Here is a 20,385-nt window from a genome sequence, read left to right on the forward strand (position 1 = left end):
ATCCTTTTCCATATTGTATTTATGAACAGTATCCCTTATTGGAAGCCTTTGGATGTACCAGAGCAAAACTGAAACATTTATGGCCTACAGAGACATAAAAATGTTCAAGCATAATATTTATTAAAATAATTTAATGTGTGCTTTTAGTGTGTTGCGTCATGCTAGCAAAGATGACCTACATGACACTGCACAGAAATTAAATCTTTTTTAATATAGATGTTGTACATAATGTTTTAATTGCAGCAGGACAGTGATTCCAGTTAAATAAAATTAAATCCTTTATCATCTTCAAATATAAAATTACTACTTAATGTCTTAAAATAATATAGTAAAAGCTTTAAATTACACCACCATTTATCACAGTAGTTATCACCACTTACATACTCCATCACTTTGGCAAAAATGATGTATTCTTTTTAAAAACAGTGCATAATGTTACCGAAACTGTATACAACTCCATATTGCACTTATTTATATACAATAAACTGTAAAAAGAAAACAGAGTATATACTTGGAATGAGCTTAGATTTGTCACAATTGTAGAATGATGAAAGCTGGTATGAATATTAAAAATGTTTAGAAATGCAATATGTTTATGTACAGACTCTGAGCTGTATTAACAAATATGTACATATCTTGCTTACTATATAGTTTGTAAGTATCACATGGTGACCTTTGGTTGGACTTCACTGCTTGATCAAGTTTAAGCTCTGAAGCTTTCCAAAATGCCAACGAAGTATAAAATGGAGCACAAATGTTTACTCAACAGTACAAAAGCTACCATTACTTCCATTAACCCCTCATAAATTAGTGCCTACTTAGTTCCATAGCGTTTATACTTTGAATCAATGTGCATAAATTGAAGAACACTTGCCTGGTTTGTATCTGCAAACCTACATTCCACAACACCCACCTGTAATGTGCCATACAGTTTATAATACAACTGAAGGACGAACAGGAGGGAAACTCTATCATTTAAGTTTCCCAGAACACTTCTGTGAAGACTAAGAACTTCTAATATTGCCAGCAGAATATAAAAAATATGTGCACCATCAGTATATTTTCAGAAATCAATTCCTATTTTCTTTCCCCTAACTGACTCAAAAGGTGTTAGTAACTTTCTGTTTGCATGCTCCTATTGCCAACTTTGGATTTCCTCCTGAATTTGCAAATGATTTTTAAAAAATCCACTTGTATTCCAAGTTAAAGATACTTTCATTTACAAAAACTCTTATACGACTGAAGAAGAGCTGGGCATCCCGTGAACTGTTGTGCTTGTTGGAGTCCCACTTATGGCATTAAAAATGTGTAGTGAGTTAGGCATTACACTGGTCTTTTCTTCCACTGCAGTAATCTTAAAGAGAAAATAAATATGTTTTACACACTCTTTGAAAAAGAAAGGCCTTTTAAAAACTGCAACTTAGCCTTGGCTCTATAGTTTAGCCACTAGTCAAAACAGGTCTACCTAGCTTTAGATGACCGCAGGAAACCAGGTTGAAATGCATATATTTATGAGAAGTTGAAACTGAAGTTCCCTCAATTAGAGAAGAATACTTTGTTAACACTCCTATCTCTGAAATAAAGAGTGATTGAGGGAAGGAAGGGAACTGACTTTCTTGAAAGAATAGTTGGGAAAGATCCCTGCATCCAGGGCTTTCTACTGTGGAAAAAGCCCAGCAGGAACTCATTGGCATATTAGGCCACATCTCCTATTGTCATCATTTTTTGTAGAAAAAGCCCAGCAGGAACCTGCTTGCATATTAGGCCACATGGCCTGATGCCAAGCCAGCCGGAATTGCATTCCTGCTCAAAAAAAAAAGTCCTGCCTGTATCACAATATAGTTGTGAATTTGACTTCAGTTCTCCCCCACCCATCATTTTGTTTATATAATTCTGTGATTAGTAATGAGTAATTCGATTGAAAAAGGTTTACTGACCCACAATATTTTTGAATCTTATTATTGGGAGCTTTGCATCCTACCCTAGTTGCAGGTACCTAGAGTACATGCCACTTACACAACACGACCTGAAGAATAACTGAAGAGCCTATTAAAGCAACATGAGAAAGATTGCTTAAATTTGTTCTCAGTTCCGCACAACAGACAGAAAAATACAGCATTTCATCCTGAACCATAGGAATAAAAGGCAATACAGAGCTAGAAAGAGAAACTAAAAGGTATTACCATCCCAGCTGATCACATTTTCAAAGCAGCATAGAGGGAAGGGAGGGAGAGAGAGAGATGCCCATTAAGATTTCTACAATAAATTTAACACCTCTCAACAAGCTGTAATCTCTACAGAAAGCAAAATGGACATTCACTGTTTGTAGAACAGATAGCTCTGCCAAATATATTGATCTCAGATAACAAGCCACAAACTTGGATTATTTCTTTCATATCACTTAGTGAAAATTTGAAAACTACCAAGCATATCTCCCTGTATAAAATCTCAGATCTTCACATTTCAACTCAGATTGGGAAGGAAGGATTCACACACATGCCAATTAATGAGCTGGACCTCTAACCACACCATGCATTGTGGAAACACTATCCTGGCAAGAGTCCTCCTCCTTATTTACTTTCAGCCAAATGTGGTATAGCCCCAATGCCTATATCATGCACAAAGTTACAAAAGCAAGAAGGCAGCTGGGCTTTTGCATTCAGTCTTGATTCTCCTGTATTGTGTAGATAAGGGGCAAGTTTTGCAACATCTAAAGACATCTTCTTACTTTGTGACAGATTTTGTGTAAGTAAAAACAGTTCCAACCATAAGACACAAAGTGGAAGATGACTTAAGGATAACCAAATGTATTAATAGGATTTAAGTAAAATCACAGCACAAGCAAAAAGGTGGGTTATTGTCCAAACACTTAATATCTGCTTAAAGCTATTCTAAGATGAAATCATCATTTCTTTCCTGAACCACTACCTACTATCTTATCATTTTGCATATAGCCTTTTAAATGTCCCTTCTTCAAGAAACAGGTTATTACGATGCATTCAAAACAACTTTTACAGGAGAACAGTTTGCACAGTTCACAGACAATCACATGTAAAAACTAATGACATTTAGTGAGGGTTTTTTTTTTCTTACTAGTCAATGTTAAAATGCTGATTTGATTAACTGGAGAAGATCCGATAATAATACATTCAAAGCTGACTTCTTTTAATGACATATTCTGTAGTAAATATAAAATTCTGAGGAATGAATATTGATATCTACTGAAAAGTGTTACCCAGTTTCCTATAGTACCCTCAATGCAAGACTTTAGGTTCAGTACATACTTGCTCATGCATAATTTCAGAGAGCTCTTTTGCCATTTCTCTATAATTAGCCTTCATTTCTTCTTGATATTCTATCTGATCTTCTTTTATAAGTCGTTCATTGACTTCAAGGGCCTGACCGCAAGCCTCAACGAATTGTCTGAAAATGTAAGTAAAACAAAGTTTTATAATAACAATTCAAGAATCAGGCTTCCCATATTGCTTACAGTGCAATCCTAAGGATGCTTTCTTGGAAGTAAGCCCCACTGATTAAACTTCAGTAGGATTCTGAGTAGACACACTTGCTCCCTTAACTTTCAGATCATTTACCTGAACACTTCCTTCAGTAACTTCACTTTATTATCTGGATATCTTTTGGTGTTTGTGTCATCTAGGAAAGCTCTTGCATATGCTAATGGCCCGGCATTAACCTAAAATAACAGAAACAGTAATAACAGTGGGGTTTTTTTTAAAAAAATCTTCAATACAAGTAAAAGCAATCCCTGCCACCACAGAGCCTCCTGAACTTGGCAGGATACCAATGGGGGAAAAAAAATCAGGATTTTAATTTCAGTTCATGCTTCCAGACGTGCCAATCATTATAGCCTATTTTTCTATCAGTACAGAGACGGAATTCATATGAACTAGCATAGGAGGGAAGGTGGAATGGTACAACTCAATCTCATCAGATCTTGAAAGCTAAGGAGGGTCAGTACTTGGATGGGAGATGACCAATGCTCCCTCTAAGCTGTGGAATCTTGTGAGCAAAAATTCTACTTTGTGAGCTCCTGGCATAGAAGTTGTGAGCTACTGCATAAATAAGTTTGGTCTAAGACTATTTTTCCTGAGCTAAGACAAAAATGTATGAGCCAAAAATGTATGATTTAGAGTTGGGAGTGAGCAGTGAAGTGGCCAAGTTTGCGGATGACACAAAATTGTTCAGGGTGGTGAGAACCAGAGAGGATTGTGAGGAACTCCAAAGGGATCTGTTGAGGCTGGGTGAGTGGGCGTCAACGTGGCAGATGCGGTTCAATGTGGCCAAGTGCAAAATAATGCACATTGGGGCCAAGAATCCCAGCTATAAATACAAGTTGATGGGGTGTGAACTGGCAGAGACTGACCAAGAGAGAGATCTTGGGGTCATGGTAGATAACTCACTGAAAATGTCAAGACAGTGTGCGTTTGCAATAAAAAAGGCCAACGCCATGCTGGGAATTGAAAACAAATTAGCCAGTATCATAATGCCCCTGTATAAATCGATGGTGCGGTCTCATTTGGAGTACTGTGTGCAGTTCTGGTCGCCGCACCTCAAAAAGGATATTATAGCATTGGAGAAAGTCCAGAAAAGGGCAACTAGAATGATTAAAGGGCTGGAACACTTTCCCTATGAAGAAAGGTTGAAACGCTTGGGACTCTTTAGCTTGGAGAAACGTCGACTGCGGGGTGACATGATAGAGGTTCACAAGATAATGCATGGGATGGAGAAAGTAGAGAAAGAAGTACTTTTCTCCCTTTCTCACAATACAAGAACTCGTGAGCATTCGATGAAATTGCTGAGCAGACAGGTTAAAACGGATAAAAGAAGTGCTTCTTCACCCAAAGGGTGATTAACATGTGGAATTCACTGCCACAGGAGGTGGTGGCGGCCACAAGCATAGCCACCTTCAAGAGGGGTTTGGATAAAAATATGGAGCAGAGGTCCATCAGTGGCTATTAGCCACAGTGTGTGTGTATATAAAAGTTTTTTGCCACTGTGTGACACAGAGTGTTGGACTGGATGGACCATTGGCCTGATCTAACATGGCTTCTCTTATGTTCTTATGTTCAGAGGCTAAAAAATGGTGAGCCAGCTCACACTAACTCAGTCTAGAGGGAACACTGGAGATGTCTAAGGAAAACTCCTAGAGGAAGGCAATGGCAAACTACCTCTGCTTCTCTCTTCCCTAGAAAACACCTTTTGGGGGGTGCCATGATTTGGTTGCAACTAGATGGCACTTAAGTATATCTGTAATGCTGAGATCTGCTAAAATGTCCCAGAACACTTGATTTGGTAGAGAGCTGACTGTAGGTCTCTAAGCCACATCTAACCTCTTTAAATCACTGGACATTATTGGTTCATGATAAGATTTAAGCCATGGCAAAAGAAGAAGAAGAAAGCATGGAAGAGAGAGGATTAGTTCTGAGATAAATGAAATCTACATTTTAATGAAATTATCTTACCTGGACACTGACACTACCCTGAAGCTTTAGCTGCAATTTGATCATATCTACTTCAGTTGAAGAACAAAGCTGTCGGAGCTCTGCAACCTTCTTACTCATTTCATCAATGGCGACTTCAATTGGGTTTAAATCTGTGTGGTGCTGGTACATTATGGGAATCCGCTTTTTTACATAGGGAAAACAATGTATAGCTGTAGAAAGAAAACAATAGTCACTACAGCATTTTGCAGAAGAAACAGATAATATGAGAACAAGTAATTTAGCCATGCAAGACATATAATGCAGTTCAGAGTGAAAGTATCCATCTAGTAGCTAGTATTTATCTTTCACTATTGGTTCTTCAACTCAAGGGTAGCCTACGTGCCTCTTCCATTCTGTGGAGAAAGGGACAGTGCTGTTACTAGCCACTGTAAGTGTCAGCTATTGAGAAAAGGCCAACTGGAAGTAACAAGGAGGAGGCAAGCTTGAACCATTTTAAAATAGTAGTCTTTTCCTAGTAGTTCCTCTTTGTGGCTGTGATAGCCTTTTTATCCAAATAAATTTAATCCCACTCTTCCCAGAATACAACTATAGCAGATTTGGCTATAGAAACTGAAGCTGTATCTTAAAAACTACAGACTGTAATGATCATGATTCATGGAGTCCCTATTAGTCAGCATGTAAAACAGTTGAACCTTGGCTGTGTTTTATTAGGTAACATAAGGTAATAAACAAATAATTTGCTTAAACAGTTATTCAGTGGTTCACATGTGATGCAGGGCGGAAAACAAAGAGAAAGGAAAAATGAGATTCGGCCAAGGCTATGATTCTTGACACAAGGTCTCACTACTCTAACTATGCCAAAGGAGATATTTAATGAAATACTGGAGGTGACCCTCCTCTCTGAGTTGCAACTGGATTGCTTCAGAGCACATATCTTAAGTAGTTAGGAGACTTCCTATCTGAGCAGAACATCTTCACAATAAAATTCAAGACAGTGGCACTAACATGCTGTTCTTGCAGCTACCAAGTATTGCCTTCATAGGTAGCAACCCCTATTTGCCAATAAATATACACTGACTGAAGAGCTGAGGCCAACCCCAGCATTCTGAAGAGAGCATGTGTACAATACATATTGCAAATAAAGCTTCTGATACAGATGCAGGATGCTGACCATGGAGGCACATCTTGTGTCCATCTAGATCAGTACTGTCTACTCTGACTGGCAGCAGTTCCCCTAGGCCTCAAGGCTTATAATTTGCTAAAATATTTATATCCTTTCTGCCTTTTCTCATGGCTCAAGGCAGCTTTCCCAGCACCTGAAACTTGAGTTCCTTTCAGCTGGTGATATGAGGAACTGAACTTGGAAATGTTTAAAGTTTAATGTTTATAAGTGCATCTTCAGAATATGTGTGCTCTATGAAGTAGCTGTAATATGGCTTGTATTATGTGGTTTTCTGCTTGACAGTAATTGTTCTGTAACTGAAAGCAAAACATGGCAGAAAATTCTGCACAATTTGTAAACATAATGGGGAATGAATAGAGGGCAGGATGACTATGTGATTAAAGATACATATATTTGAAAAACAACAAAATAGTACAACTCATTCAGGTTGAGCTTACATACTAGATGTTTAATACTGGCTTGACATTGCCATAGAAAGCATATAGGATTAACACAGGCAGAGATTCCACTGACACCTTTCTTGATAGAAAGGAAGAATGTAGTATGTAATATAGAAAGCAAGAGCAATACAATTGTCGATGGAGGCGAGTGGGAGGGATAAAGAACATCAAACCTATTATCTAGTACCTGTCAGAATGGTGCGCCGTTTACACTGCTCTTCCACACCACCACGTCTTTTACCCAAATGTGTAAAAGGCATCTCAAACATAAAGCGCCGGATGTTGTGATTTCTTTCAAACTCTGTTTTTCTCTCCTGCAGCTCCTTTTCCTCAAAGTACGGAACAACATGTGTAACTTGAATGTATGCATATTTTGAATCCAAATCCTTAGGATTTACCTTAAAATAATTGAGAGAATCAACTAGCAATGTAGACAGTAAAAAGCTAATTTGGGGCTTTAAACACACTTTCACTTGCAAAATCTTAAATTTTTACGACAATTTCAATATTAAAACGAGGGCCTGGAATGCATTGTGGTGAAATAAAAAATGACAAAATCTTCATCACAACACAAAAACCTAATGCTGCACTTCAGGCTCAGAGTAGAAGTTTCCAGCTTCCCTAGGCTCCAACAATTTAGCACCACAGGACAATTGCCATAGCTGCTGACAGTATGTGCACTAAGGGTGGGGGGAGGAAAATGTTCCCTTGTCCCCAGTTATAAACTCTTCAGGGTGCTTTTAAAGCACCTTTTGGGAGAGGGGATATAATTAATCAAAATCTGAAAAAAATCTCTGATCATAACCCTTTATTCCACACTACCAGGGATTATTTTAGCTTCAAAGGAGTCAAAGCCCTTAAAAGCTCACAAAATCCTTGGTTGGTGGCGATGGTGAGATATCAGGGCATGTATGCCTCGCAGAATAAATCTCCCAAGCCCAATCTCCCATTCCACATTACTCTATCAGAAACCTGGTCAGGGCCTTCCTGGTTTCCTATTTTTTCTTCTTAATTGATGTTTATCAGCACTTAATAATTATGTTTATAAGCACTCTTACTGGAGACAATAAGAACAAACCACCTTTTCTCCCCCCCCCTCCTTTAATTTAATGAAATAATAGCACTGTTATACCAGAGGAGCGTCCAGAGTATGCAGAAACTCCTACTGTCAGTGGATGGCAGTTTAGCTATCAAGTCTGGCACTTGAATTTATGGGACTTATTTATCCTGGATAAGATTACATATAACTTGGATAAGTTTAAAGACCCTTCTGGCCAATCCAGTTTTCTAGAGAAATGACAACCTCTAATGATCAAGTGTTGGTCTGATCCCTCAAATGACTGCTATATATTAAGTAAAAGCCAACTCTGTCTTCTTTGCTCACACTGATTGGATGATATTGATTCCTTAATCTGATACCCCGCTGGCGTAAATCTCTGTTGTCCAACTTACTTCTCAGCTTTGCATTTGTATTTCTAGTTTACTATGTATAGATGTTCAGACTCAATTTTACTGATGGTTTGTACTCTTAATATGCTTTTCAACCTTTCAGTTCTGTCAGCTTTGATTAATGTACTTGTTTCTATTGAAAGACTGTGGTATTTAATTAAATAAAACATTTTTTAAAAAAAAGTTTACTATTAGAGGGAACAAGTTTTGAGCCTATCAGGAGTTGCAGTGTTTGGGAAGTTTCCTTCCTGATCTAAACCTTCCCACCTCCCTGGATAGTGTAAGATCATAAGGGCTTGAGCAAGTCAATTTCTTTCTCCCAGTATCCCACTAACCGATCCATATCAGTCCTCATCAAGCCACTGGGGGACAGGATTATGTTCTTTTTTGCATTTGTAGGAGAGCTTCCAGAGAATGGCTGGACTACACATGGCCTCACTTCACTGCCCTACTGCACCAGAACATGAATTACAGGAAATTATGATAGTGATACCCCAAAGTAATACTTATTCATTTAATATAGCATTCCATTCCTTGTACAACATAAGACCTACTTTGCCAGAATCTTGGATCATCCTGACATTTTCAGATCCAAATTTGTCGGAGTAGAGTTTTTGTAGCCTTTGGGAAATTTCTGAAAGTGGGGTGAGTTTAGGTTCTTTGTAAATATATTCTTTTCCATCTTCATCTTCAAAAAAACCCTTTTGGGGAAAAAAAGGTACCATTTTAAAAAACCTCAGTTTTGACCAGTAAAGTGATTAAAAAATAATGACACCAAATATTCAGAAGCAACGTCAGTGTATGATGCCAATGCTGAAGCAAAAATAAAAATATTATATTGAGGAATCAAGAAGAAAATAAAATAGAACCTAAAGCAGAAGGGGTGTATCGGAAATGGAAGCACTCAAAGGTTATTCGAAGGATGCTGTAAATTACATGAGATACCAACAAATGTTTTGCAAGGAAATCCCTCTCTACTGATCATTCACATGCCTGTTTCACATGCCAATATACTAGTCCTCTCCAATCGCTGGGCCTCATCATTTTAAACCGGCAAAGTGTTCCATACAAATAGGTCATATGGTACAGTACAAGACAAGCCTAAATCTATTCTTAATATAACCCTTAAATTTAATTTAGTTGCTTGGAATTTGGACATATACAATATTAATGTATTAGCCAACTAATTTATGTTGAAGCCTGCAATTATGGGAGGTGAAACAGGAAAGCTAGTTCTGAGTTAATGTTTTAAATTGAAAAACAAAATATTCCTAACTTAAGATGAAATGGAAACTGTAGTGCAAGGAACACAACATGGCATGTATAAATGCAGGCTAGACTGACAAAAATACCCACATCAAACTATGCTTATAAACAGTATTTTTTTACTGCATTGCTTGCTTTGGAAAGCAGTTTCTGTAATTACCTCCACATCTGTTTCACTGTCTGTAAACTGGTATTGCTACAGTCATAAGAGACAACAGAACAAATTGAATGTTATAATACTCCAGCTGTAGGATTCAGTGCCATTTATATAGCAAATTTCTATTAAAGCTTAAAACTTATTTTCTTGCACTGAACGCGCACACACAAAGACAACTTAGAGTGGAATGACACAGTCAGCAGAAAAGCTGAATCTCTATATAAGCATGCAGTCCAAAGAGATATGTGCAGTTTTCTGCATGTGTGACTGAATATTATTTTCTCAAGTAGAAGAGCTAGACTGAGATACAAGTCAGAAAGCAGGCTGGCATACCACATCAAAGCACTGAAGGTATTTTAAAAATAATAAATAGCTATAAGGGGTCATTACTGGAAAAAACTTACCGCTGCCTTAAGAAAGTAACAGACAAGAAAAAAAGAAAAAAAGCAGAACGTTTACTGATGAAGGAAATAGATTTCTCATTCAGAATACAGTCATTTAGCTAACGAGTTCATTCATTTCAAACAGAGGTCTCTAGAATGTGGACATTAAATGTGTGCTGTTAAAAAGAGAGAGAATACATTGGGTTGGATCCTACAGTTCCATTCCATAATGGCAGAATCTTCATCCAGCACAAGGAGTCTTCTGCCAGTGTCAACAGCTGTTCTGATGATGGAAAACCTTTTACACCCAGGAAAGCTTCTCTATTAATAGCGTAGAACCATAGATCCAACCACTGCAAAATGCTGCATTCTTTTAGACACTAAATTACATATAAGCTGAGACAATGCGCACCTGTCCAAAAAATGCAACTCTGAAATAGGTGCCCAGCAACCTTTTTCCTGTATGCATAACTTCTGTGACTTTGCTGTATGCTCGATGCAGTGTGTCATAGAGATGAGCTAGCCTCTGTAAATAAGAGGAAAAACATGGAAGCACTTAGGTATTCAATATATATTAAAAAGCATTAACTTTCACATTACTTGCACTCTACATCAGGGTAAAAGATTTTAGGATCTGTCTACTGAAACATTCAACAACGATAACTACCAGTGGAAGGCACTGATTTGTTTCCTTTTGACTTCTGGAAACATAATTCCAGGGCTCACTGAACCCACAAGGACAAAGAGAGTAGAAGGGAGGGAAATGCAAAGTTGCCTCTTCATCACTTCTGCTCCCTGACCTGCATATCTGCTTGTCCCTGATGGCTCTGCAATATTGGGAATATTTCCAGGGTCAGAAGAAATTACTGATTTTGTTCATCACCACTACTGGCATCTGTTTGGAAAATCCAATGGCTCCAGCTGAGCTAAAGTTAGTCTTGTCTACATCCAGACCATTTTTGCATGCTCAACTTTCTGCTGGTTTTCTTGACAACTGAACTGCAAGCACTGGAATCAGTTTAGGCATTGTTGTTCTGCACATCTGCCTTCCCTGTGAATTTTCATATTTATGGAGTCTGTTAAATAATGAGATTTTTCAAGGAAGGGTGGTGTCATCAACAGTATTATCACAGCACCCTCCATTTTTAAAAAAAAGTCCCTAAAATATCAGTATCTCAAAGTAACACTAATGGTAGTTCAGGCCAGTTCTTCTAAATTCCCAGCTTTCATTTAAAAAAATAAAACAAAACCTCTCACCTCCCCGCATGTAGATATGCCTTTACCCTTATATCTTGGTAAAGGAAAGGGCTAGAGGTTTATTTTTCATAAAAATGAAAACTGGGAATTCTGGGAACTTGTTCAAAATACCATTACATATTGATATTTTCAAGCCTTTGAAAGAAACACTGAAACCACTAAATCAAAGCAGGAGTCAAACCAACCAATTTAAGACCAACCAATCCACTAGTTTTCAGTGGGGGGGCATGATTCAACAATGACAACAGGTCAATCATTGAAAAGTGGGTTGGAGGTGGGTGTTACAACCCCCCTCCCCCCAAAAAAATTACATACAAAGAAAAAGCCAACTCAAAATCAGCTTCCATAAAAAGATCGGGGCATAAGTGGTTCCAAAAGAATCAGAAAAAAATAGCAGCAACAACAACAAAAGACAAAGCAAAAACTAAAGACAAAACTGTGGAAGCCAATGGATAAACTGAAACAATATGTGGCCAGATCCAAAGGGGGGGGGGGGAACATGAAGGAGAGCCTCAAGTCAAAACCAATGAGTTCTGACCATTTAAGTCTCCTTACTTTCAATGGAAAGCCACAACAAAATTATATTCAAATCAAATGAAACCAACATAGATATTTACCACAGCTTTTAATCACATACCTCAAAATCTCTTCTCTTTTCATAAATAGGAATTATAAGCTTATAGATATCAGCGATCAGTTCATAACGTTCAGCCTTCCACAGACCATCTGCACATTGTTCTAACAACTCCATCAGCACATCCTAGTCAAGGAAAGACAAACAAATTGAATCCTAACCCTCTGAGTAGGATCTGCTTACTCAGGTATACTCAGTGGGGCTTACTACCAAGACTAACCAGATGTATTGTTCTCAAAGAGCAAAGATCATATTTTAGCACCATATTTTAAATTTCAAAATAAACAAAAAAAATGTATTAAAATAATCAAAATATACAGATGCCATGGCATACATGCTATATGTATTTCACTTTATTCTATGAACTACAGAAAGTGTACAAGAGGTTCCCAGACAGTCTCCTACTCGGTTCATGATCTGTTTAGCTTCAGCAGGATTGCTCTACCATGTATAAGCAATATTACAACAGGCAAATCTATTCAACTGGACCACAGTTAACTCAGCATAATTGTTCCTAAAAATATACTTTGAAAGTGACATATCAGCCATGCAAACTCAAGCACGTATTCCCATAGGCAGTACTTTTATGTCTGATTTTGTTGTTTTTTTATTTTGTTCCCATGGCCACAGAATTAGAACTAGGGCTGCCTCTTACATACCTGAGTGAAAACAGGGTTCCCAGTCCTATATTACCTATGAGGGAAGAAGGGTGTTGTTTAAACCCTTATCCTACAGACTATTTTTCTTACACAGTCTCTACTAGCCATTTTAATTAAATTTTCTCTATGGAATCTAAAATCACAAGAGGGAAAAGCAACAGGGCAAGGATTATACAGAGCAGAATCAGTAGGCATAGATGAAGCTAACCACCACTCCTTCCTTTCTGTCAGTCCTTTCCTGTAAGTTCCTCTCCACATTCCCATTATCTTGGTAAACATAGGATTTCGGAACTCACGTTTGTCAAGATACATCTAGTTCAACCCTGATCAGAGAGGTAAATAGGGAAGAAGTGATTCTGTTAGATGCCGGGCTATTAAAATTACTAGGTAATAAGCAGCACTTTGATTTGAACTGGGAAGCAAAATGACAAAAGAACTGGCATCATATTTTCCAGAGTTTCACCTGAAGAGGTAAGCAGCCATGAGCTGCATTCATCTGAATATGTACTGCATCTGAATATTTTTTAAGGAGAGACCTACTCAGAGCATGTTACAATTCTTCTGACCAAATACATCCATGTATAGCTCTGCCATCGTTTTTATTGCAACACCAGTATGTTTGTTTGTTTAATCACAGCCTAGGAAAAAGAGAGGTCCCCTGTGCAAGCACCTGTCATTTCCAACTCTTGGGTGGTTTGGCATTGCCTTCCCCAGTCATCTACACTTTCCCCCCAGAAAGCTGGGTACTCATTTTACCAACCTCGGAAGGATGGAAGGCAATCACAGCCTAAGCCAGCATTTAAAACAGTAAAATCATACAAAATTAAAACTGAATGACCATAAAATCATATATAAAAAGGCATAAAATACTGTTGTAAAACTACAAATATAATGGAACATGGCAGTTACAGCAAACAGATTGGCAAAGGTGTTTAGCCATTTCCTAACTGAGTTATTAGAGTTTTCCTTATTCTTGTGGCAAGCCAGCCAAATTTTGCTAATTTGTATGTAACCTCAGGGTTCTTATCATCAAGAAGATTTTTAAGGAGTTGCAGTTTTTGACTACTGGTAAAAGGTATGACCGTGGAAAATGGAAGTACTTACTGATGATCATTATAAGCCTCACAGTCAAATATGACACGGACTAAAGATTCGATACCATCATTGCAGCAGAGACATAGTCGTTCTTGGAACGGTACTTTTTTGTACCTCCCCTCCACCACTGCTGAAGGGAAAACATCCCATCTCATAAGTGTAAATGTTCTCCTATATTCATTATTTGTTAAGCAGTATAGGTAGGGCATCGGGGTCAGTGACACCAGTATGAACAGATACTATCCACCAACTCTAATGTATGCTTGCCCACCAGAGAATGGAGGTTTGTCCAGAAGCCCAGTGGAGCAAAAGACAAATTGTTAACAGGACTGAACTTTTTTGCATCAGCAACCCAAACAGCTCCAGTAAAATTTCCAACACTGGTGACTGATTTTGTACAGGTACCTGACAAGTGATGGCAGTTAACATACCAACATTTTCTACTATGTTGAAAATAAACAGAAATAATGGACTGTATCAGACACATTTACCCTTGCTTTCTAAAATACCCAAAAAATCATAGTAATGATACATGTTAGTTTAAAATTACATGCTTTATTCAGAAACTTATTCTTCAGTATTTTAAAAACATGGTTCACTCTATTTTTAGGATGTGAATGTATCTTTAAGAGGGTCTAGAGTTCATATGACTATCACAAAAAGATAAGGCCTTTAAGTGCATGATAAAGCATGTGCAATATAATTATCAAAGTAGCGAAACTACACTTTTCCCAGCAGCTGTAAAGATAAAAAGGTTTAATGTGACTTGGAAACTGTATGCGACAGGTTAGTGGTAATGAAAACTAAAATTTTGAAAACTTTATGCCAATTGCTGGACATCAACTTTTTAAAAAGACTACAAGAAGCAGAATGTTTAAATAAGAATATGTAATGCTTTTGTATCTACAGGTTTGTCTAGATATGTGATGGTGGCACCATACAGGGCTAAGCAACTAGAACTGCGCACTTGAGAGTTAAAGAGCTACTTTTGGTTTTTAAAAAATATTTAACTTTAATGCTGTCTTATATCATTGAATTGCAAGGCAAGGTCACAGAAATCTTTAAAAATTCCTCAAAAACTTCATTTAATAAACTCTAAATCACAGCAGACACACCTGCAGCAGGCCTGGGACTGACAGGTGAAGATGCTGGCTGCTGCTCTGGACACCGGCTTCCGGGTTCAGTTTTGGGTGGTGAGACCTCTAGCCTGAGGCCCCAAGGAGATATAGAATTCTCCCCCAGTGCATCTCATGGGCCCCCCCACTTGTAGTATATATTAATATATTATTCATTTTATTCTTTACAGTTTGTGTTTGGCATATTTATATATTATGTCTATATGTTATGTGTGGGAGACCTTGAAGTTAGACAGTAGGGTGTAAGATTAAAAATAAATAGAAAATAAATTACTAACACAATTGTTCAAATATTACACATTATATATGCACAGGCATCAAAATGAGGGTACATACTTCATTAAAGTGAACATCCTGCATCCCCACATCTTCCATCATTGAAGCCTCTTCATCTATATTTGGAGTGATTACTCTGAAGCTTGAGCAGCCTTGCTTAAACATTCCTGTGTATTCAGAAAAGAAATGTATATATCAGCTTTGGTAACCTGATCAGCAAAAGGGGAGCAGGAACTATAAATGCAGCAGAGGCATAATAAAAATAAAGATATAGTTCCTGATAATTAGGTTCATTACAAGTGACCTTTATATAGTTACATCATGAGGTTATTTCCTTGGGTGGAAGCAGCACAGGGATTAAATATTTTAATATGCCTTTCATAAACAAGTAATCCAACTGAATGGTACACTAGAAAACATTTTCATAACAAGGAATATGTAGAATGGCTCAATGGTAAGAGGAACAGAAACAATACAAGAGCAGTATCTTCTAGCCAAAATATGACTAGTCAGTAATTAAGGTCCAGAGCATCAGAACCTCAGGTCAGTTCCACTGATTACACAAAGAGACCTACAACTTGGCATGCCTACTGTAACATGAATGAGACCTCTGGATAATGGAAAGGCCTTTTAACTATACTGAACCCCAGGGTTGGTGAGAACCCTGTGATTTAGTATATCTAAAAGAAATGGTTGACAGTGTAATTATCTTTGAAATCAGGTTCCATTATTCAGCTGCTTAATCAGAAGAAGAAAAATTTAAACATCCACATATCTGGCAAAGGCATTCAGCTGTAGAAATTTCCCTCTGATTGTCCTCTGCTTGATTTACAACTGTTAGAAGTCTTTGGATGCTTCTATTGCATCCAAGAAAGGTTAATCTGTTGGGTTTATTTATGTTCAGATCTTGTCATTAGCATCTGGAAGTGCAGCTACTGTGATGTCATTTTGTATCTATGTTGATATATGATATACCATATTGTGTATGTTTTGGGTTCTGGATCACCAACTCTATATAGACATTTATTTGAAAATGTAAATATTTATTCAATATATTCTATATTCAGATATTTCTAGTGTATATAATCCTTGATGGTCTTCCCATGGTGTTTATTGCTGTTCTCTACACTCACACACTAGGGATCCCCGTGCTTTTTTGTTGCTGGGGGAATCAGTGGCAAGGAAGTTGTCCCACAAAGGCTCAAGGCTTTGCATGGAACCACTGTCACCTGGGAATGGAGCCAGGCAACCACCCCCAAGCTGGGCATGCCACTAAATGGTTTGACCTCCACTTGGGGAAACAGGCACACAGGCACAGCCTCCCCTCAAATGGATCCAGCTTGATGCCTAAAACCACCATAAAACTGTGACAATGAAAAAATTAAATAAAACTAAAAACATAAAGGGAGGGAGGGAATGTCCAAACAAGCCGAGTGGACCAGCCAACAGCTGCTGCTTTAAATAAGAGAGGTGCAGCAGGGCTAGGCAGAAGCTAACACTCACCCATGTCTGCCCCTAGCCCAGGAGGAGGAGCCAACACACAGCCAGCAGAGGCCCCAGAAACAGTTACAGCTCAGCAAGACCACACCGCAGCTCAGCAAGACCACACAATGTCCTGCAACACAGTCCCTTACTTAAACTGTCTGTAACTATTCTGTAAATATCCAGAAAAGAAAAGGTGGAACCAGAGCATTAAAACAAAGAAGTGTGCTAAAGTGAAAGTAGCTCTTCCAACAGATCAATTTAAAAACAAAAAAAAAAGTGTTAGGGTTACAAATGAGAAAATGATTAAATAACCAGAAGTGGGGAAAAAGCAAGGCACAAAAGCTGTGCAGACTGGCAGAGAAGAGCCTGGGCAAAGGGTTTGGCTGCGTGTAGAGGAGAGAACAAGCACTCTGACGCTTGTCCTGGACCTAGGGTGATAAGATGATACTATCTCTCTCCCCCCAGAGGTGAGGGGAAAGTGAGTTCGTGTCTGGGTGGAGGACAGATGGGACAGTATACCAGGAAATGGTCAATGAATAAGTTTGATTACCATCAAGAGAGAGAGAGTATGAGTTCATAAATAGTTGTTTGTACAGAGTGCTATGGTGAACAAGGATACCAAAGTATCATTTTTTAAAAACAGAAAATAAGTTTCTAAAGAGGAAATTATTATCTGGAGCTTGATATGACATGAGAGAGGCAAAGGCAGGAAATGATTACCGGTATATTTGCCTTTTTTCTGTCAATTGTGTGCGGAGCAAACAGCAGATCACTTTATTAGTTAGTAGCAGGCAAGGAACATTTGAATGGAGATGCAGAAAACAGCAGAACATTATTAAAGGAACAACTTGAGAAGAAAAAGTTTCACTATCAACAGTGATTAGAAATAACAGTGGAATAGCTGTGCAATGTTTACCTTTTCGCAGAAGATACTCTGCTACCAGTGCTGTTACATGGACATAGCACATTGCTGCCTAAAATATAAGCAAAACCAGCATTTTTTACAGACCTTTTGCAATGACATCAAATGATGCAGATATCTATAGCAAAATTAAGTAGCTAGGGCAGCACAGCTAGATTAAAGATCAGTAGCACCTTAGAGACTGATAAGATACCAGGAAATCGTCAGTGAATAAGTCTGATTATCATCAAGAGGGAGGGAGTATCTATCAAGAGTCAAAGCTCCATCAGACACAGCAGCACAGACATTCTAACTCTTTTTAAGCATGTTCTTTGATACCTTCAGTTTGTGTGTTGTGATGATACAGATCTTCACATAGATTGTCAAATATTTTCAATTTTAAGAACAATAATTACAAGAATATACAAATACATTGTTTTCTAAATTTTTAGTGGAATTAGAACAGTAATACAACAGATGCAGCATTTGAACAGATGGCCTATTTCCCAACTCTTTAACCACAGTTTGGGGATGAAGAATGTACCCCAAACCTGCACTCTCCTTTCTTCCCATCACATGCAGATCCCCTCACCCTACCTTCCCGTAGAGCTATAATCTACAAAACAGTGACTGACAAACAGATCTCCAACAGAGATTCCAAAGTCTCAGAACAGAAGCAATCCTCATTAGGACTGAACCTCATCTGGATGCAATGCCTAGTTATACAGAACCATGAAAGGAAGGGGAATCTGCATGCAACAGTGAAGAAGGAGGTGTGCAAGCATCACTGTACCTTCTTAAAACAAAACTGATTTACTTATCACAGAATAGTCACATGCTTTTAAAGGCAGCAGACACGGTAAAGATTAATCACTAGAACATTTTTCAAACTTAGAACTTTCAGACCTATATTTTTAAAAACCCTCTATATTTTCAAATGGTTCCTTTAACAATAGTACACAACCACCCCAAAAGTTATTATTTTTTAAAAAGTTGCAAGTGCTTTGTTTTGCTCACCTCTGAAAGATCTCCATTTTTGACATGAATTTTGGCCATGCTATCCAACCAGGTCTTCCGGAGTTCAGGTGTACTAGCATAAGACTTTGCCAAGCTGTACTGAAGATCTACAAGCATTTCTGGGTCATTCTCATGCTCCTTCATTTGTGCAGTGGCCATCAGGACAGTACGGATGCGCTTTGTCAAATCCTTTACATTAGGAGGGAATGTGGTGTGCTATGACATGAAAGATCAGCAGTACATAAATGAGCATAACAAGAAGTACAGTGCAGAGAGAAGTTAAGCTGTGTATTTCTAATCTTTCCCCACCAGCTTAAAGGCCATGTTACCAGAAATTTTTCTCTATTGAACACAAATAATCAAGAAACATCTCAAAGCTAAGTGGGGCATAATACCCTAAATTCATAAGGAACAAGTTCACCGTGTGTTACATTCATTACTGTTTTACTTTGACAAAAAACAATATAATACTTTTAGGGGAGGACTATTTTTATGTCAACTGTGTTTGAACATATAAAATTAATTTTTAAATGTCCCAAGTCATAGATTGTAGTGATAAGTATATGCATGGATGCTTTCCTTTTCCTCTCAGAAATTAATTAAAAAGGAATACAGTTACTAGAATCTTATCTAATAGTCTAAGCTAAATGGAGAGGCTGACACTATTCCTCATAGGTTTCTTAGGCTTTGTTGATCATTAGAGTTATACATGATTTTTTGATGCTTAATGATAAGTTCCAATATAGAATGCAAGGAAGACTATATTTGCCAAAGGAACACTCTGATGAAGAAACAAAATGCTTGAGACTACCTGGGATCTTCGTTAATAGATCAGTTCAAAGAGTTTGAGGATTGCAACACCATTTGGACATACTGAGGAGTTCCTAGCTTTGAGAAGCTCATTTCACCACATTGTGGATATTTCACAGCTTTTGAAAATATTGGTCTGGTTCAAAGTCTACATTTTTGTTGACATGATTGCTTACAGGACCTTGCCCTTCTCACTTCAGTGATTTTGTAAACATACAACCCAGTTCTATAATCCATGAGCTTTCTATCTTATGATTAGTTTATGTAATTGTATAGTCTTTCACTGTGTATGTATGAAATGACATGACAACTGGATATTAGAGAACTTATGAATGTTAAAAATTATAAATATACAAAAAAATCTAAAAACTTGGTATTTAGACATTTATTGCTAAAAATTATACTTTTGTAATGACATCAAATGATGCAAATATCTATAACAAAATTAAGTAGCTAGGGCAGCACAGCTAGATTTGAGATCAGTAGCACCTTAGAGACTTATTGTTAAAAATTATACTTCTTGTTAGAAATTATACTTTAACTTAACCTATTGGAGAAGTTCGTTTTCTTCTCAGGCATCAGCAGTTTTCATCAAGATGCCTTTTTGTTAAAAATTATTTTTTTTTCATATCAGAGACACTTTTGTGTATTTTGTTCTCTATTCATATGAGACCATGAGTTGGATACACAGAAGACCTTGTAAGGATGTCTCTATGATTTCCATTCTTGAACTGTAGAGGGTCCCCATAGCAGCCATGGGGTTTCCCAACAG

The 20,385-nt window shown here is 37.7% G+C and overlaps 1 protein-coding gene across 13 annotated transcripts in view; it reads right to left on the reverse strand.

The window, feature by feature from the left end:
- Positions 1-103: 103 nt before the first annotated feature.
- Positions 104-20,385, reverse strand: part of DOCK9 (dedicator of cytokinesis 9) — a 170,954-nt gene continuing 150,672 nt past the window's right edge. For 6 of the 13 annotated variants that reach the window (XM_060233655.1, XM_060233647.1, XM_060233654.1 and 3 more), the window contains exons 43-54: positions 18,804-19,019; positions 17,802-17,859; positions 15,461-15,567; positions 12,238-12,360; positions 10,756-10,869; positions 9,964-9,999; positions 9,092-9,238; positions 7,276-7,486; positions 5,484-5,674; positions 3,594-3,694; positions 3,285-3,423; positions 104-1,354 (exon numbers count right to left, since the gene is read on the reverse strand). In XM_060233655.1, the coding sequence (XP_060089638.1) occupies positions 1,232-1,354; positions 3,285-3,423; positions 3,594-3,694; positions 5,484-5,674; positions 7,276-7,486; positions 9,092-9,238; positions 9,964-9,999; positions 10,756-10,869; positions 12,238-12,360; positions 15,461-15,567; positions 17,802-17,859; positions 18,804-19,019 (1,566 nt within the window). In that variant the 3' untranslated portion in view covers positions 104-1,231. Of the gene's footprint in view, positions 1,355-2,088; positions 2,192-3,271; positions 3,424-3,593; positions 3,695-5,483; positions 5,675-7,275; positions 7,487-9,091; positions 9,239-9,963; positions 10,000-10,755; positions 10,870-12,237; positions 12,361-15,460; positions 15,568-17,801; positions 17,860-18,803; positions 19,020-20,385 lie in introns of those variants that run through there. The other 7 variants (XM_060233659.1, XM_060233650.1, XM_060233658.1 and 4 more) reach the window with 3 other exon arrangements.

The sequence above is a fragment of the Heteronotia binoei genome, chromosome 3, assembly GCF_032191835.1.
Source record: "Heteronotia binoei isolate CCM8104 ecotype False Entrance Well chromosome 3, APGP_CSIRO_Hbin_v1, whole genome shotgun sequence".
Taxonomy (NCBI): domain Eukaryota; kingdom Metazoa; phylum Chordata; class Lepidosauria; order Squamata; family Gekkonidae; genus Heteronotia; species Heteronotia binoei.